Source organism: Urocitellus parryii, chromosome 5 (assembly GCF_045843805.1).
Source record: "Urocitellus parryii isolate mUroPar1 chromosome 5, mUroPar1.hap1, whole genome shotgun sequence".
Classification (NCBI taxonomy): Eukaryota; Metazoa; Chordata; class Mammalia; order Rodentia; family Sciuridae; genus Urocitellus; species Urocitellus parryii.
In genome coordinates, this window is record NC_135535.1 from 8,372,242 (window position 1) to 8,391,709 (window position 19,468).

The 19,468-nt window shown below is 43.0% G+C and overlaps 1 protein-coding gene across 3 annotated transcripts in view; it reads left to right on the forward strand.

Annotated features, from left to right (window-relative positions):
* The window catches only part of Mrtfa (myocardin related transcription factor A), a 111,806-nt gene that overhangs the window by 72,612 nt on the left and 19,726 nt on the right, over positions 1–19,468 (forward strand). For all 3 annotated transcript variants that reach the window (XM_026405974.2, XM_026405971.1, XM_026405970.2), the window contains exon 3: positions 18,936–18,991. In XM_026405974.2, the coding sequence (XP_026261759.1) occupies positions 18,936–18,991 (56 nt within the window). The remainder of the gene's footprint in view (positions 1–18,935; positions 18,992–19,468) is intronic.

Consider the following 19,468-nt stretch of genomic DNA (forward strand, 5'->3'; position numbering starts at 1 on the left):
CTTAAGCCTCACTAAATTGCTGAGGCTAGCTTTGAACTCGTGATCCTCCTGCCTCAGCCTCCCGAGCTGCTGGGATTACAGGTGTGCACCACCATGTCTGGCTGTAACATAGTTTAAATGCTTTAGAGATTAAAGAAATATGGGGCATGACACCTGCCCTCAAAATATTGGACAGCCAAAATTTGGGTAGCTATAGTTTACCTATCCACAATAAAGAGAAGTTCAGTACTGATGCATAGATGCTGACTGTAATCACACTACTAGTTCTGAGATAATGCTACTTTTCAGGATTTGTAATAGGTCCAGGATCAGAGAGCCAGGCAGATAATGAGTGCTTGAATTGTTCTTCCCCTCTTTCATTTCATAATAGGCACTACTGGAAATCATCAATTACAGTCTTATCAATTATCAGAACTTATCAACTTATCCTTGCTTAACATTTCTCACAATATGCCTTGTTAAAACAAATGATGTAATATTGGGCACACTAGCACACTCCTGTAATTCCAGCAATTTGGAAGACTGAGGCAAGAGGATCTCTAATTTGAGGCCAGCCTCAGCAAGTTAGCAAGACCCTGTCTCAAAATACAAAAATGAAAAGGGCAGGGGATGCAACTCAATAGTGAAATGCTGCTGGGTTCAGTCCCCAGTGCCACAAAAAATGATGGTACTGCTGCTTGAGCTGTTGAAGCTATCCGATTACATCCCCAAGTAGATGATGAACTTGAGAAAGTGTCTTATTTATGCTTCTGTTTCCAGTACCTGGCCCTACATGAATGAATGAAGGCAGCTAGGTGTGTGTGTGTGTGTGTGTGTGTGTGTGTGTGTGTGTGTGTGTTTTAGAAACAGAACCCACTCTGTTGCAAACCTCCTAAAATTCTGGACATGGAATTTGAACAGTTGTTCCTACTTTGTCAGGAGCCTAGGTTCTAAAATTGTTTTAAATATTTAATTATATACTTTGGGTTGTTATCTGTGTCTGTGAAGTGAGAGTAATTGCCTTTCTTGTAGGAATAGAAACAACTTGCTTTTGTGAGAAGAGTGCACCTTCCAAGAGCCACTATCACACAGTCTTTTTTTTTTTAATATTCATTTAGTTGTCAATGGACCTTTACTGATAATGCTGTGCAGAAAATCGAACCCAGTGCCTCACACATGCTAGAGAAGCGCTCTACCACTGAGCTACCACCCCAGTCCTGTGGACACAATCTTTTTCTAGTGATGGAAGTAGGTAGCAAACTCATAGATTATGAAAAAGAATGTTGAAGCCTGGAATAGTTTCAGGTTGTAAATTCCCTACTCATCTGTGTTCCTGGTGATACAGGGATGGGGTTCTGAGTTCCTGAAGATGAGTATCATCCCCCTACCTAGTAAGTAACCCTGCTTTACCACCCCCTTTTCTCTTACTGTGATCTGTAGCCTCCCCTGCTGTCTACCCTAACTGCATACCTCACCCACACTTGTATCCTTTAAGGAAAGCGTGAGCAGTGCTGGGACAGAGTGTAAGTGATTGGCAAGTTGTTGCAGAGATTTGGAGATTTGGAGACCTGAAAAAAATAACAGCTGGTTGGAAGCACCCACTTCATTCCCATTGGGTTGGCCTGGAGAGTTTCAGAAAAGAGCCCTCATGTTTAAATTTGCTGTACAACTCTAGAGGAAGACAGGTTCTTGGAGCCAGAGAAGGGACCAAGGTCACCATGGCTGTATTTTGTCTCATCATTTCTGGTTTATACATTTTATGAAATTTTTCCAATGCCAACTGTTTTTCTAGTTCTAGGAAGAGAAAAACCCACCCAGCTCTTTTCCAAGAACACTCAGACACAGTTCCCATGGAGGGCTGTTCAGACTTTGCCTCCACAGGATTCGATGTTCTTCAGGATGGCTCTTGTGTTTCTATATATTGTTCAGAGTTGGGGAATGGGCTTTCCATAGGATTTAGAGGGTGAGCATCCTCCAGTTCCTCTGCTGCTTGGTGTGCTCTGTCCATGCACCTCCGTGTGGGGCATGATGCCGATTTCTAATATGCTGTTGAACAGGATCACTTCCCAATGTCCTGTATTCTCATTATGTAAACTTATGTCTTGAATTTAATACCACTTAAGCCCTACCAAATACAGAGTGCTGGATAGCAGAGGCCCTCACAGTCTAGGTCCTGAACTTTCTCTAACATTCTGTGAAGCTCTGAGACTCTTTGGGGAGAGGAAAGAGCACAGACAGGGAGCATGTGTTTAAGTCCAAAGATTGCAACCAGGAATGCCAGTGCACTCAGGTGAAGACTCACAGTGAGATGGGTCCTGTGCGGTATGTTCTCAAACCGACCTTCCCTTGAAACTTTTTAACACTTAAAGAGGTATATAAGATCACAAGGTGAAAGTGAAAGTTAAGAGAATTATTCTGATAATGAGTACTGCCCCAGAGGAATAACCTTTCAGAGGAAAAGGAAAAATGTAGAAGTTCTCTTGATCCAGGCAAATGAGAAAGAAGCCACCTGTGACCTCTTTGGATGTGAGAGAAGAACCATATTTGTCTCTTCTTTTTCTACCTGTTGTTGTTCCATTGAGACTCCTGGAGAAACAGCTTAGAGTAGCAGTATGTTTCTAATGCTGCAGTTAACCCCAGATTACTAGTTTCCACTTACAAATTAGTAGAAAAACCTTGATGCTCTGGGGTTGTGGTTCAGTGGTAGAACACTTGCCTAGCATGTGTGAGGCCCTAGGTTTGATTCTTGACTCCACATATAAAATAAAGGTCTCATTGACAACTAAAAAACTGTTAAAAAAATAAAAAAAGAAAGAAAGAAAAGAAAAAGAAGAACCTCTATGCTTTGGCAAGCACCTGAAGAAATTATTATTTTTGTCCTAGGGATACTCTAGGGACTTTTGTTTTCTCTTCTTCAGCAAGCTTGTCCTGTCTTGTCTTTTTCTTTTTCTTCTTTCCATGGTGCTGGGGATCAAATTCTCTAACCTCATTCATGTTAAGCAAGTACTTTACCACTGAGCTTCATACCCAGGCCTTGACATTTTCTTTCTTTCTTTATTTATTTAATTTTTTTTTTTAAAGAGAGAGGGAGAGAGAGAGAGAGAGAGAGAGAGAGAGAGAGAGAGAGAGAGAGAATTTTAATATTTATTTTTTTTAGTTCTCGACGGACACAACATCTGTGTTTGTATGTGGTGCTGAGGATCGAACCCCGGGCCGCATGCATGCCAGGCGAGCACGCTACCGCTTGAGCCACATCCCCATCCCCATTGACATTTTATTTTAAATGGTGTTTCTGTGGGCCAGTCTAGTGCCATTGGTAACCCTTTCTTCTGAGTGGGTAGCAGAATCCAGAGGGTGAAGGCAACACAACTCAGAGATGGCCACGACTTAGTTTCAATCCCGAGGCCTTTCAGACTCCTCCACTCTTGGAATGTGTTCGGACATGTTGCCAAGTGGATCAGTGAGCAGATCAGTCAGCTAGTTTTGCAAGGTGGTTCATGGGTCTGCAAGTAGGCCTTGTGCAGCTCATATTGATCCTGGAAAGAGTAGCTTCACTTAATGGGCTTCTGCAGCTCTGTAATTTTTTTGTGTGTGTGTGTGGCAGTGGGGATTGAACCAGGTATACTGTACATCCCCAGCCCTGTTTTTTGTTTTGTTATTTGAAGCAGGACCTCATAAGTTGCCCAAGCTTGAACTTTGTGATTCTCCTACTTCACCCCCCTTAATAGCTGGGCTTGGGGCATGTACCACCATCCCTGGAAAGCTCTGTTTTGTTTTGCTTTAAAAATTGTTTTATCAGTGCATTATTATATGTAATAGTTGGGTTTATTTTGACATAATCATATGTGTGTGGAATTTAATTTGCTCCATTGCAGTTCCCAGTGCCTCCTTTTCCCCCCTCCTCCCCTTACCCCCCCCCCCACTGGCCTTCCTTCCATCCATCCATTTATTTTCTTTTAATATTTATTTTTTATTTGTAGTTGGACACAGTACCTTTATTTCACTTTTTAATTTTTATGTGGTGCTGAGGATCGAACCCAGGGTCTCACACATGTGAGGCGAGTGCACTATCACTGAGCCCCAGTCCCAGCCCCATCCATTTATTTTTTTAATTGGTACTTTATGGATATACATAAAGGTGGAATTCACTATGGTATATTTATTTATTTATTTATTTATTTATTTATTTATTTATTTATTAGAGAGGGGAAAAGAGAGAGAGAATTTTTTTTTAAATATTTATAGTTTTCAGCAGACACAAACAACATCTTTGTATGTGGTGCTGAGGATCGAACCCGGGCCGCACGCACGCCAGGTGAGCGTGCTACCGCTTGAGCCACATTCCCCAGCCCACTATGGTATATTTAAATATATACATAGCATAATTCTGTTAAATGCATTCTGCATTTAAGGTCTGTGTTTTTAATAAGCTTTGCTACATCTTGACTTTCCATCTCTCCAATACTATAGTTCAATACCTCTGTTACTCTTCACCTGTCAGTGTTAGCCACATGGTCCACCCAGAGATGGCATGGCCACTGCAACATGCACAGCCAGTCTAAGCCAATCTACTTGGTTCCAATCTGTTCATCTAGCTATAGCAGTCTTTGCCCCCAAAAGAAATTTCTCATCTTGGAAAAAAGGCTGTGTAATGCCTAGAAGTGCCAGGGTTGATTACTAAGATCCCTTTCTCTCTGAAGTTAAAGTATTTCTAATTCTTCCTCTTCATCTTCCCTCTTCTTCCTTTTCCTCTTTCTCTCCTCCTCTTCTTTCTCCTCCTCCTTTTCTCCCCTCCACCACACTAATCTTCTGCCCTCCTCCTCCTCCTCCTCGTCCTCCTTCCTGCCCCCAGAAGTACTTTGTGGTAGTCTATGAACTGTTGCCCCTGTGAGTCAAAGAAGTTTGGCCAAGATCTGACCAGTGACCCTTTCCAGAAGGAGCTTGGAAAAGGCCTACCTAGCCCCATAGTTTGCCCATTGAAGAGACCTGTCATTGCCTTCACACTCTGGCTTCTTTATGGATTGTGTTAGTGTTAACTCATTTGCTCTTGACCTGTCATTGCCTTCACACTCTGGCTTCTTTATGGATTGTGTTAGTGTTAACTCATTTGCTCTTTCATATACAGAGATATCTTTGGATAGAAGCGATTCTCCATTCCCCTTCCTTCCTCTCCCCTCCCTTCCCTTTTTGTTTCTTTATTTTTAATCATCAGAGAACCCTACCTGATGAGGTAGTGTATCCACCATAGAAGTGAGGCTAATCTGATCCCCATATTTGAAGGCTGAGATAAAATTGAATTAGGTGTATGGGCACATGGCCTCTATAATCCTTTCTTTTATTTCAGGAGAATACCTGAGGACATCACTCCCTCAGATTTTTTGTTGCTTTTATGACACATGTCCACATCCTCATCTCTCTTCTTAATGCTGTAGGGTGTATTTCTACCTCAGTGATCAGTGACTGATGTAGAGCTTGCTCCTTAGCCAGTTCCTATCAAGTCCTAGAAGAGGAGTCTGAAGTGAATTATACATTCATGGTCTTGAGTGTATTCCTTGAATCCAACAGTGGCTTCTGTTGAATAAAATAGACCATAGAAAGTGTCATTGTCTTCACCCCTCACCCCCTTCTTCTTAGGGCCTCACACACGCTAGGCAGGTGCTCTACCACTGAGCTACATCTCCAGCTTTAGAAAGTAGTCTTCATGAGTTCTTGGTATAATATCTAAAAGAAACATGAGGTGTTAAGTTTTATTTCATAAATGTGTTCTTAATATTTGAAGGATCCAAGGTGAACTTTTTTTGAGGATAATAAATGAAGTGGAAGAGATTATAAAGACATTTGTTGGGGGGCTGGAGTTGTGGCTCAGTGGTAGAGTGCTTGCCTAGAGCATGTGACGCCCTGGGTTTGATCCTCAGCACCACATAAAAATAAATAAAGTAAAGGTATTGTGTCCAACTGCAACTGAAAAATAAATATTAAAAAAAGATATTTGTTTGTGCTACTCCTAATTACCTTGACAATTTTAATCTTAAGGAATTACATGCTCAAGAGGAGCCCTGATAGATACTGATGGTGGTGATTTAAGATTCTTCAACCTAGTGCAATGTTTTCAGGAGGGCAAAAGCAATTTGTAATTTATGTCCAAACAGTTGACTTGGCATATTAACGAAAAAAAAGGCAATTGTCTTTTTTTTTTTTTTTTTTTAAATGTTGTACTCTACTAAGGAGTGTATACTGGAACGGTAATGGACCTATCTGAAGCCTTAGGCTGTGATGTGAAAGCCACATATATAAAGCAGGGCTGCTGTATATGTCAAAGAGAAGCCTAGAAGACCAGTGTTAGATTTCTGTTACTGAAACAAAATACCTGAGATAATCAACTTATGAAGAGGAAAGGTTTATTTTGGCTCACAATTTTTGAGGCTTCATTCTGTGATTGATTGATTGATTGATTGATTGGCCCCATTGTTTTTGGGCCTGTGGCAAGACAGCACATGATGACAAGAGCGCACAGTGGAGCAGAGCTCACTTTGTAGTGATTAGGAAGCAAAGGTGAGGAAGAAGAAAGGGCTGGGGTTCCACCATCTCTGCCAAGGGCACACCTCCAGTCACCTGAACACCTCCTATTAATCTCAAAGTCTTCATCACCTCCTAAGTGCCATTAGCTAGGAACCAAGCCATTGCACATGGGCCTTGGGGTGGGGTAGGGGGTCTTATTCAAATCATAGCAACCAAGTTCAGAATATTCAGCCCCTGATGATTTAACCTTTGGAATTCACTCTATCTGTTGACATTTGTGCTGTATAAGACCACGTGGCCACCTCTCTCGGTCTCAGCCTCTTCCACCACCAGGGCCAAGAGTGGAGGACTCTAGAACCTAAGTTGCACTTCTGGGAAGGAAAAGATTTAGCATCTCAGGGTCTCCATTTTTTTACATCCATATTTGATAGTTGGCTTTCCTGCTGGTTTGGGTGGGGGTGACAGCCCAGGTGCAAAAACAGGGGTGGTGGCAGGCCTGCATACCGAAACAGGATGTGTGAAGAATGCTTCTGACTGTTAGGTTGGATCCTTGTTTGCACCAGAATATGTGGTCCGGTCTCACACCCAACCACCCAAGCTCTGTCCTTACTTAATATGAATGTAGTTCTGGTTCTCACTGATGTGGTCAGTCTCTGGGACTAGATACAACTCTTTGGTTAATGGCTTTGTTGCAGGATAATTTATTAGGCATTTTTGTGTGTCAGCTAAAAGCAGAAAGACAAAAAATGGAAGTCAGGCCTGGTTACCCCTCAGCATTTAACTACATACCCGTGCAATTATTTTCAGAAGGAGGATGCACAGGAAAAAGCAGAAACTCTGCCTTAAGCTTAACACAGCAGAGCACTTTCACTTTATTTAATGTTGATCTTCACCCAGTGCAGTAGAAGTTCAGTTGCTAATTTGTGAGGGTGGGAGCCTAAGGGGGTCATGTGACTTGCCCTAGGTCATACTGCAAAGACCCAGGCAGATCCAATCCAGGTTTTCTGGCCCTGGGCCTATTGCTGATTGCTGAAGTTCACAGTGGTTCTTGCCCTATGGCAATGTAATGATAGCCTGCTGTGCTCTCAACACAATTTCACCATTGGAAATTAAAAACAGCATCTGATCAAGACCCACAGTTGATGAAGTCAGGTGAGAGACATGGGTGAGAGTGACTCCTCCATCTGTAAGTCCTCCAAGTTACTGCTCATGTCTGCCTGTTGTTGTGAGGCTTGAAAGCCATGAGTATCTTTCCACTTCTAGTATCATAAATCTTGCTTAAATCAGAGGTTCTTAATTTCTTTTGTACCATTGATTTTCCTTGGAAGATTGTGAACATCTTCTCAGGAAACAGTTGCCCAAGCAGGGATCCAGAATTGAGCACACAATTTCCAGCCATTCGGAGTTGCTCTGGATTTAGCTCACTATGCCCCAGCTTGAGTTGCTACACTGCCTGAATACAGAAACCCTAATGCTAGTGTGAACCCTTACATACTAGTGACACAGCTGACCTCTGATTTTGCAACACTCATTGTGTGAGGAACCCTCTCTATTCCTGCACTGAAACCAGGGCTCCTTTGTGCTCCTCCCCCATCTGGGTGCCCAGACCACTGCCCTGCACTGGAGGGGATTACCATGGCCCTGATCCAAACAGCAGGGTGTGGGGATCCATCCCAGCAGTGTAGGCCATAGCTGGGGTGTAAGGAAAATGGCTAAGAGCTCTGCTACTTTTTTTTTTTTTTTAAGAGAGAGAGAGAGAATTTTTAAATATTTATTTTAGTTTTTTTCGGGAGACACAACATCTTTGTTTGTATGTGGTGCTGAGGACTGAACCCGGGCCCCACGCATGCCAGACGAGCGCGCTATCACTTGAGCCACATCCCCAGCCCAGCTCTGCTACTTTGACTCCAAAGAATATATGCACAGTGATACTAAAAGGGGCTCAGGAAATTAAAACTCTACTCATAGCCAGCAGAGTTGAAATTTCAAATCAGGCCCCTCCTCATGATGTACTTTATTTATTTATTTATTTTTTTTGTGGTGCTGAGGATTGAACCAAGGGCCTTATGCATGCAAGGCAAGCACTCTACCAACGGAGCTATGTCCCCAGCCCAGTGTACTTTTTAATCAGCCCTTGGTAGTGGAGAATGAGCAAATAAAACCCTGACTTTCTTACCTCTTTTCTGCCTTTTGGACTAGGGAAGCAGTGGAGAGCTCACTAAAGGTCATCACTCCAGAGGTTCTTGCACTGCAAAGACATTCTCATGCAAATGATTTGAACCACTGGTGGAGAAACCCTGGGCCTGGCTCAGGCACCTTCCCCTCTTCATGGCATAGGCTATTGTATTCTTTTCTCCGAAGGAGTGCTGAAGTAGAGGATAGCAAGGTTCAAGAAGTGATGGCAAAAGTAAATTCCTAAGACAGATGCAGCTGTTGCATGTAAAATGGGTGAACACACAGTTTGTGAACCTCCCCCATCTCCCGATGCTGGGGAAAGCTCCCCTCACTTACCTCTCCTGTGGCCTCATTGCCACTTCAGAGGTCAGTTCTAGCAAGTTCATGAACTGACCTCTGTGAGACACTCTTGTGCTGGGGCCAAGGGCTCTTGCACAGAACTTGGTTACCTTTGGGTAGAGTCTAATTGTGGGACAACTCCCTTTTCTGCTGTGCTAGCCCCTTCGAGAGAGGGCTGGAGGGAAAAGGAGTAGGACAGTGTGTGCTCCTGGACATTTTCTAAGGATAGATATGAAGTTCTCACTTCTGTCCCATTGCCAATATTAGAGAAAAGGACAGTGTGGCATTTGTTTCCAAAGGATTATCCAGGACAAAAAGCCAAATGAGAAAGATTAGATTAAAATCACTTTTGTTATTATTATTTTTTAACTATCACAAATTTGGGGGGGGGGGCAAAAACCACAAACGATACTTGATTGGTCTATTCTGTTTCTCTTACCTGCACCAAAACTGTGTACTGTGTTGCTGAACTATTAAGTTTGTTAAATGCATTTTTCACTTGCAGTATTTTCAATTTATGATGGGTTTATCAAGACATAACCCCATCATAAATTAAGGAACATCTGTACACACATGCGCGCACACACACACACCCTTGGGCATCAATAGGATGTCTCATAATCAACCACAAACTGAACATGGTCTCTTTCATCCTACCTCAAGCTTATTCCCCATGATCTCTTGTCTAAGAATGTCCATGGCACAGACATTCACCCAGTCACTCCAATTTGTTCTTTTAACTGTACCTTTCCCCCCTTCTTTCAGTACTAGAGATTAAACCCAGAGTGTGCTAACAGTGAGCTACATTCCCAATCCTTTTTAAATTTTGAGTCAAGGTCTTGCTAAGTTCCTGAGATGGCTGTGAACTTGTGATTCTCTTGCCTCATCCTCCTTAGTTGCTTAGATTATAGGGCTGTGCCACCATTCCTTCAATGATCAATGAATTCTTGATCATTGTGAAGTGATCTTGTAAAAATGCAGTTCCTGGCTGTTTTGCATTTCCAGTTACAAAATTTATGATTCAGGCAAGGATCATCAGTAGGTTCTGTGACCATTAGGTAGAAGATTATTAAGGAATAGGATTTTTACATGGCATAAAAACGTTACTCTACAGATTATATATTGATATAAAGTGGAAAAATATTATCTTTAAGATGGAGAGACCTTGTGTGACCTTGAGGGTTGGATTTTTTTTTTTTTAAAGAGGGTCTCTGGGGCTGGGGATGTGGCTCAATCGGTATTGCGCTCGCCTGGCGTGCGTGCGGCTTGGGTTCGATCCTCAGCGCCACATACAAACAAAGATGTTGTGTCCGCTGAAAACTAAAAAATAAATATTAAAAAAAAAAAAGAGGGTCTCACTGAGTTGTTCAGGGCCTTGCTAAGATCCTCCTGCCTCAGCTTCCCCAGCTGCTGGGATTACAGGCATGCATGTGCTCAACTCTAAGGGTTGGTGTTTTTGTTTGTTTGTTTTTTGAGATGGAGTCTTACTACGTAGCCCAGTCTGGCCTCAAATTCACAGTCCTCCTGCCTCAGCCTCCAGAATAATTGGCCTGGTATCACCTTTCAAACTTTTAGCACCATCACTGTTGATACACCCATATCCAGTTTCTCCTGATATGAATGAAGTATGTGTTACCTCTGTGGTCTTCTTGCCAAAAATGTAGGAGTATTACTCTGGATTGTGACTAAAGAAACAACAACCCATGCAGATTTTTTTTTAATGATTCTATTTATTTATTTGTTCTAATTTGTTATACATGAAAGCAGAATGCATTTCAATTCAGACTACACAAATGGAGCACAATTTTCATTTTTCTGGTTGTACACAAAGTAGAGTCACGCCATTCGTGTCTTCATACATGTACCTAGGGTCAGATTCTTTATTAAGTCTTGGATTGGGGAAAATCCAAGCAGCTTTAAGAGATAATTTTGGGAAGCAGTTGAGAAATTTCAAATAAGGACTTTAAATTAGATTACATTATTGAATTAATGTTAATTTCCTTAGACATGATAAAAGTATTTTAGATATGCAAGAAAATTTCCTTATTCTTAGGGAAATGTACACTGAAGAATTAAAGGTGAAATACTGTGATTGATGCCTGCAACTTAATTTCAAGCAATTCATAAATAAAAAAAATTAAGTGTTTGTGTGCAGATGTGGAGGCAGGAGAGGAGAGGAGAGCAAATAGAATAAAAGATAACAAGTGAGTCTAGGTCAGATTTATATAACTTGTCAGTATTTTTTTTTTAGGTTTGAAAACTTGAAGTTGAAAGTGGGGAAAGCATACCGTGTGAGTGCAGACATGGGGCAAAATGAATGCATGATGATTACCAGATGTGTTTTTGCTTTTTTTATTTTTATTTTTTTGATACTGGTGATTGAATCCAAGGGTGCTTTATCACTGAACTACATCCCCAGTACCCCCTTTTTAAAATTTGAGATAGTTGCTTAGGGCCTTGTTAAGATGCTGAGGCTGGTCTCAAAACTTGTTATCCTCCTGACTCAGCCTTCTGAGTCACTGGAATTACAGATGTGATCTGCCATGCCTGGTCCAGCAACACTGTTGTCCAAATATTATTAATTATCCTTAGATCAATGTATAGCCACCATATCAACCTGGGGAGTGACATAATCAGAACTGCATGGACAGAAATGGATGAGTTTGTTTCCTACTTGATGTTTTGTTTTTAAAAAAGTATGAATTTCTTTGGGTTTATCTTGTTCCGGGTTTACTGAGTTTGCTGAACCTGTAGGTTTATGTCTTTTGACAAATTTGGAAAGTTTTCAGCCAAAATTTTTGGGTTTTATGGCCTTCTTTTCTCTCTTCATCAGGACTTTGTTGACATAATGATGTTAGATTTTTGTGGAGTCCACAGGTCCCTGGGCTCTGTTCTGGTTTTCCCAGTCTGTTTTCTTTCTGTCATTCAGATGGAATGGTTTCTTTTGTTCTGTCTTTAGTTCACTTGTTCTTTCTTTTGTCACCTCTCTTCCACTGTTGAGTCCATCACTGAGTTTCCAACATTATTATGTTTTTTAGTCGTAAAATTTCCATTTGTTTGTCTTTATGTCTTCTCTTTCTTTGCTGAAATTTTCTGGTCTTTGCTGAGGATTTCTACTTTTTCTTTTGTTTCACCTGTGTTCATTGTTCGTTGAAGCATTTTATCATGGCTGCTTTAAAAAATTTGTCAGGCATTTCTGGCATCTCTCATCTTGATTTCAGCATCTCTTGATTTTTTTTTTTCCTTTTCATTGTGAAATCTTCCTGTTCTTGGTGTGTTGAGTGGTTTTTTTATTAAAACCGGGACATTTTAGTAATAGGAGTCTCTGCATTTTATTTCCCTCTATTTCAGCTGGTTTTCTCTGTTATTGCTGTGGCAGGGGATAGGAGGGGACTGTGCTGCCTCCTTACAACTGAGTAGAGGTAGAAGTCCGGGTCCCCCTTGGCAGCCATTGACACTTGTGTTGGTGATGTGGGAGTGGCTGCTCATTAAGGATTAGAACTTCTCCCCATATGGTCTCCACTATCAGTGTGGTGGCAGATTGTGCTACCCAGCCTTCCTCTGTCATCACCCCAGCATGGAGGAGTAGGGCCAGGTCTAGATTTACACCCTGGGAGGGCGATGTTAGTTACTAGCTGGTGGGAATAAAAGTCCCAGTTTCCTACTTGGTCTTTTCTGACTCGACCTCATCAGCGGTATTGAAGCACTTCATACAACCTTCTGAGGGTGGAAATCTAGGTTCCAAACTTGGCCTCTATTGAGGCAAGTTGGGGTACAATTGAAGCTACCATTTCTTTGCTGTGTTGTTTGACTAAAGCAGAATAATTAGTGTCTTAAAAGTTTTCTGTCCATTGGGCTGCCCTTTTCCTGGCCCTGGCTAGAGAAAACAGGCTTTTGTTGGGGCCATTTTTAGCTGTACTCATAGGCATTTCTGAGTTGCAGGCTTCTTCAGCTCCAAGTCTGAGATATATGAGGTAAAAGAAAATTCAGAAAGGAACTCATCACCTTGTCATTCCTTGGGTCCCAGACTCCTTAGTCAGTTTGCCTTTTCCCCACATTTCAGAATCTCCTTTTTTAAAAATATGTATGTATAAAATCCAGAGATTTTACTTGTGCTTAGTGAGAAGAATGGAGAACAGTACATCTACTCCATCTTCTCAAAAGCAGAAGTCCCTACAGTAGCACATGGTATTCTTCACGGGCTGAGCCCTGCCTCCCTGGCCAGCCACATCATCTCCACAGGAACTTCTTGGTCCACCCATATCAAAGGTCTGTAGTTCCTTGAACTCACCTGTTCTTTCATACCTTCCTATAAAGTTTTCCTGGACAGTTCACGCAGTGTTCTCTCAGGTTGAATTTTGCCTCTTTATCCTTTATAGCATCTTTTTTTTTTATTGGTTGTTCAAAACATTACAAAGCTCTTGACATATCATATTTGATCCATTTGATTCAAGTGGGTTATGAACTCCCATTTTTACCCCGTATACAGATTGCAGAATCACATCAGTTACACATCCACGTTTTTACATATTGCCATACTAGTGACTGTTGTATTCTGCTATCTTTCCTATCCTCTACTATCCCCCCTCCCCTCCCCTCCCATCTTCTCTCTCTACCCCATCTACTGTAATTCGTTTCTCTCCCTTGCTTTTTCCTTTATAGCATCTTTGATTACCTCTACTGGTGTACTTCATCTTGCATTGCAACCGTTTGTCTTTTCCCCACCAGACCACGAGTTGGGCCTTTGGTGGATCCTCATCCTCAGCAGCTGGTGCAGTGCTTGCTCACTTGTTTGTTGGCTGTGTCCCACCTGTTTAGTTAGGTGTTATCCCCCCTTGCATAGCCCTGCTGCTGTGCTTTGTATGTGCTCCCTGCTTCCACAGTGGCCTGCCTAAGAGCTGGGCTTCTCTGCACAGTGGCACTCTAAGGACCTTGCTAATAACTCTGATGTTCATGGCTTTGAGTTCCTCTGAATATGGAGTTGTTTGTGTGCTTTTGGCATGTTACTTTATCAAGGATGAGAACCTTAGTTTTTTATGATTGTCAGTGCCTAATAGAACAACATTCAGAACTGGATACCTAATACATATTCCTTAATGATAATGATGAGGAAATGGGACTTGAGGGTTTATTGCTGTCATTGATGAGAGCCATTCTCAGAGCTGCTTTGTGGATACGAGAAACTTACTTGCCTACATGTTTAAGTAAAACTAGAGCTGGGGAGTGGGGAGTATTAGTTCATGTCCTATACTTGCTGATAGGTTGGTTCCTAAAGACCTTCTTGTTTACTCTTCACATGAGGTTAAATCAAGGCTGACTGGCTCAGGGCCCACTCTGTGAGCACGAAGCCTTGTGGGTATCCTTTTAGCTCAGCACTGAGTCCCTCCTGGCAGCGGTTGCCCATATATTCTAAAATGGAAGCCCAGCACATGCATGTAATCTCAGTGACTGAGGAGGCTGAGGCAGGAGGACCACAAGTTCAAGGCCAGCCTGGGAAACTTAGCAAGACCCTATTTAAAAATAAAAATCAAGGGGCTGGGGTTGTAGCTTAGTGGTAGAGCGCTTGTCTAGCAAGTGTGAGGCACTGGGTTCGATTCTCAGCACCACATATAAATAAATGAATAAAAAATAAAGGTCCATCAATGTCTAAAATATATTAAATAAATAGGGCTGGGTTTGTGGCTCAGTGGTACAGTGCTCACCTAACATGTGCGAGGTCCTGGGTTCGATCCTCAGCACCACATTAAAAAATAATAATAATAAATGGATAAAGGTGTTCAACTACAACTAAAAAAATAAAAAATAATAAATAAAAATAAAAATTAAAAGGGCTATAGGCGTGTAGCTTAATGGTAAAGGGGTGTCCCACAGTTTAATCTGCAGTACTACCAAAAAAAAAAAAAAAAGAAGAAGAAGAAAAGAAAGAAAAAGAAGATGGTCAGTTTCCTTCTTTTTATTTCTTTAAATCACAAAGGACCTCAGTTAAGGCAGCAAACATGTCAGGGGCTGGGGAGGATGCCCAGAATATTAATTGGTGACTGGGCCCACATCTAGAACTGAACCATGATCAAGAGTGCTCCTCTTGGCCACTTCCGTTCATTCGATTTCTATGGAGAGCTTGTTTTTTTTTTTCCTTCTAGCATGTGCTGTACATTTCTCTTTGTTCACACAAAGCAGTACAAGGCCTCCAGTGGAACCAGCCACCAAGGGTAGGAAAAGGCAACCAGGAACTGCCTTTGGACACCAGAAATGTGTAGTGTGTACAGCCCTGTGTTTGCATTGGTCTTCCCTTTTCAGAACTGACGTCTCGGGGTTCCTGGGAGAATGAGGTCTTGAATGAGTGATATTCTCATTCTTCTGTGCACAGCTGTTGAGGCCACGAGGAGGAAGGTGTGGAGTCCAGAAGGATGCAGCCCTTCCTGTGGGACACACGGTTCTGGGTTGGCTGTTGAGGCTTTTCATTTTTTCACACCTAGCAGAACCCTAAAATTTAAATCCTATTGTGCTTTGCTCTCCTTCCTTACTCTACTTAGATGGAAGCTTGGGCGATTTTCACTCACCCTTGTCACTTGCTCCTATGTCAAGAAGCCCAGAGCTTTACCCAGATCATCATACATCTCCATCACCAGGCCACACTTTAGAATGTGGCTGTAACAGAGCTGGCTGGACACACACAGGAGTTGCCCCCAGTTTCAAACCCAGTGGGCCAAGAGCACTTGCTCTCCCAGCTCCAGTCTCTCCAGGTGAACCTGGGAAGCTCCTAGTCAGATGTCTGGAGAAAAGCCCACAGAAAGAGGGGGACTTTGCTCCCTCCTCCTTCCAAATGGCAGAAGTGGCTATTGAAATGCTGAAAGAATTAAAAATGGGGAAAGAGGAGCACACACTGAGCTGGACTGCGTGGGGGCCGAGAGGAATCAATGTTGTCAGGTTTAGACAGGGGGAGAAAGCAAAGACAAAACTGGACCCGGGTTAGGCCCACCCCTTGAAGAATGGCCTGACTGTGAGCTATAGTTCAAATCCTGTTGGATTCATCACGCATAATGTTGAATTAAATGAGATTATAAAGTTATTATAAAAATCAGCCTACCATTTAGAATTATTCGTTATTATCTTGAATTTTTTCCTTGGCCTTCATTTTTGGCTCTTCTGACCAGACCTTATCTAGCTAATGAGTTCCTTCAGCTTCTCACCCGCTTCTCAGTCATCACCTAATATCAGGCTCAGTCAGGGCTGCTCCATGGTAAGCCCAAGTTTTAAATTATGCCTTTTGATGCCTGAAAGTCCTGGGATCCCCTAGTGGGTCCCTGAACCCTCTTTCTGAGTCTTTCTTCACCTGTGCTCAGTACCGTGGTCAAGCTGGCCTCACATTGCCTGAGTTCAGATCCACATCTAACTAGAACATCTAATTGACCACCTTGCCCCCACCCTTATCAAGCAGATTTATTTCTTCTCTACTTTTTTTTTCTTTTGATGGGGGGAGCGTTTACTAGGGATTGAACTTGGGTCCACTCAACCACTGAGCCACATCCTCAGTCGTATTTTGTATTTTATTTAGAGAGGGGGTCTCACTGAGTTGCTCAGCACCTTGCCATTGCTGGCTTTGACTCTGCTGCCTCGCCCTCCTGAGCCATTGGGGTTATTGGCATGCGCCACTGTATCCAGCTCTTTTCTATTTTTTGAATAAATTAAGAAATCAACCTAGAGAAGTGGGCAGATTCTTACTCTCTAGGAGAAAATGAGGCCCAGAAAGCAGTCACACCAGTTGTATTTGGTAGAACCCAGGATTGACACAACATCTATGACTTGCTCTCCAGGACCTTTGTGAAGCTTTTCTTTTCTTTTTTTTGGTACCAGAGATTGAACCTAGGGGCGCTTACCACTGAGCCACATCCCCAGCGTATTTTGTGTTTTATTTAGAGACAGTATCTCACTTGAGTTTAGTGCCTCGCTTTTGTTGAGGCTGGCTTTGAACTTGTGATTCTCCTGCCTCAGCCTCCTGAGCCACTGGGATCATAGGCATGCGCCACGGCGGCTGGCTTTTGTGAAGTTTTGAGCAGAGGTGAGAGTAAGAATTCCTCCTGTTAATGACAGTTTCAAGCTGTGCGGCAGACTCCTTGGTATTCTGTCACTGGCCTTATAAAATATTCTTTAATTCATTGAGTGCCTACTATTCTAGGTACTGTGGATTCTGTGAGAAATGAAAGAATTAGAAAGAACCCTGCTGTGCTTCTGTGGGGCTTATGGTAACAGTGTTACAAACAATAAGAACATATGTGAAACTACTCTAAGACCATGATGAGCCAGGTGGGGTGGCACATGCCTGTGATCCCTGTGGCTTGGAAGGCTGAGACAGGTCGCTATTTCAAAGTCAGCCTCAGCATCAGCGAGGTGCTAAGCAACTCAAGTCAGACCCTGTCTCTAAATAAAATACAAAATGGGGCTGAGGATGTGGCTTAGTGGTCAAGTGCCTGAGTTCAATCTCCCTGGTACCAAAAACCAAAAAAGACTGTGATGAGTGCTCTGGAGAATGAGGCAGAGGAGGAATCTGGGACGGGGCAGCACATACTGGAAGTTTTTTCCTTGACCAAATCTATCCATGTGCTGAGCTCTCAGGACCAGGTGCGCATACTCATCATACATAGCACAGGTTCCAGCACACTAGGGCTCCATCTTTACTCAGTAGAGCCTGGGCAGGGAACAACCTGACCTGTGGTTGGGGAAGGAACCATGGGGCTGGCTTTTCCAAATTTATTTGCTAGGCCTAGAGCTCCACCTGCTGTTAGAGGGTAGAAAAGACTCTTAGGGGAACTTTGAAAACTAGTTTCTTTTTTATCCTAAGATATATTTTTTAAAAAATTTTAAACAAATCCTCCTGGGACATTTGAGGCTTTCTTCTGGGACTGCTGTTGCTGAGGCCCAACCTCCGGGGAAGAAGGGGAGGAAGGGGAGGAAGCACAGAGGCCCAGGCAGGATGGGGTCCTATCTGTGCTCTTGCTACTTTTAGCGTCTCATTACCCCTGCACTCCCACCACAGCCAACAGCCTATAAAGTTATCTCTTCGCACAGTTTCACAGCTGTTCAGAAATCCTAGGTCAGCAGAAGTGAAACTGACCACAGTCTTGTAAATTTCTCTCTTATTGCCATTGTTCCCTGCTTGAAGTGAGTCAGGCCTTGCCTTCTTCCGCAGTGTCTTAAATCATTATTTGTCCCCTTAGAGTAAAATTCTTGACAAAAGGAGGCGGGTCCTCCATTCACAGCAAGGTGTTTGTAGAGGGGCTTTGTTTGGACTTGTCCCCTAAGTGTGTGGGCTGGAGGTGGGAGCTGTGGTCCACTTGGTGGTGTCCCCAGAATAGAGCTAGAGCCACGCCCTTCTTATCAGCTGCCCGTGGTGTGTGTGCTTCACAAGGGTAAGCCTTGTGACTGCTGGAAGTTCCTTTAGTCCTTAGGGATGATGTTCAAATTAGCTTTAGCAGCACTACTAATGCCAGCTGAAGTGAAGAAGAAAGTAGCACCTGAGAAGAGACCTTTTTGGTTCAACTGTCCATTGAAACCATTTATCCATTCAGTGATTCCTGATGAGGCTGAAGGTGGGCCTGGCATGTAGATGTACCCTGCCCTGTGTAGGTCCTGAGAGTGAGGTGAGGCCCAGGTGGGCTTGGCTGTAGGTGCTGTGCACATTATGGAGCCTAAGTGTAGGTAGCAGTGACTGCTCCTGGTAGGAATTATAAAGGAACCTTAACAGTCAGGCCATAGCTAAGCCATAAAGGCTCCTGCTTGCTCAGGTATTGCTTCTTCTTTACTCCAGCTGTGTTATGGCACTGCTAAAATTAACTTGAATGTCAGATGCCCTCTCCACTGAAAACTGTAGTACTTAATGTGATGCTTCACGAAAAGTAATTCTTCTCTGGCTCTTCTTTCAACAGCTTTGAAAAGTCCAGCTGCGTTTCATGAGCAGAGAAGGAGCTTGGAGCGGGCCAGGGTAAGGCATCCTTCTTCCCTAGCACCTTGAAAGCATGTTGTTGGTGCTCGTTGCATTGCTGGTTACATTTCCTTTGGGTCAGCCCTTGCCTCACAGCTCGACCCAGAGGCTTCTGCTTTCCTACTTTGTCCCTCCCCCACTGCTTCCTACAGTGGTCCTATGGAATATGGTCAGAGTGAGGCTCTCCTTCAGTGTACCTGAGGGTATGGGATGATCACCCAGGCCTCCTTCCCTGACCTGGCTCTGGACACCTCTAAGTTTTCCCATCTTTAGTTTTGAGCTGTTTATGGATGATAGACACCAGTATAGTCACAGAACAACCTCCTATTTCCAGGATGCACTGCCCCACCCTTGCAGGACAGATGCCCCAAGGAAGCCTCCCTGGTCTCTGCCTGCCCCAGAGCAGCCAGTGTCTATTTGCACCCTTTGAAAAGCAGAAGCAGGTGGCTCAGAGCCTAGGTTTCCTGCTGTAGCACC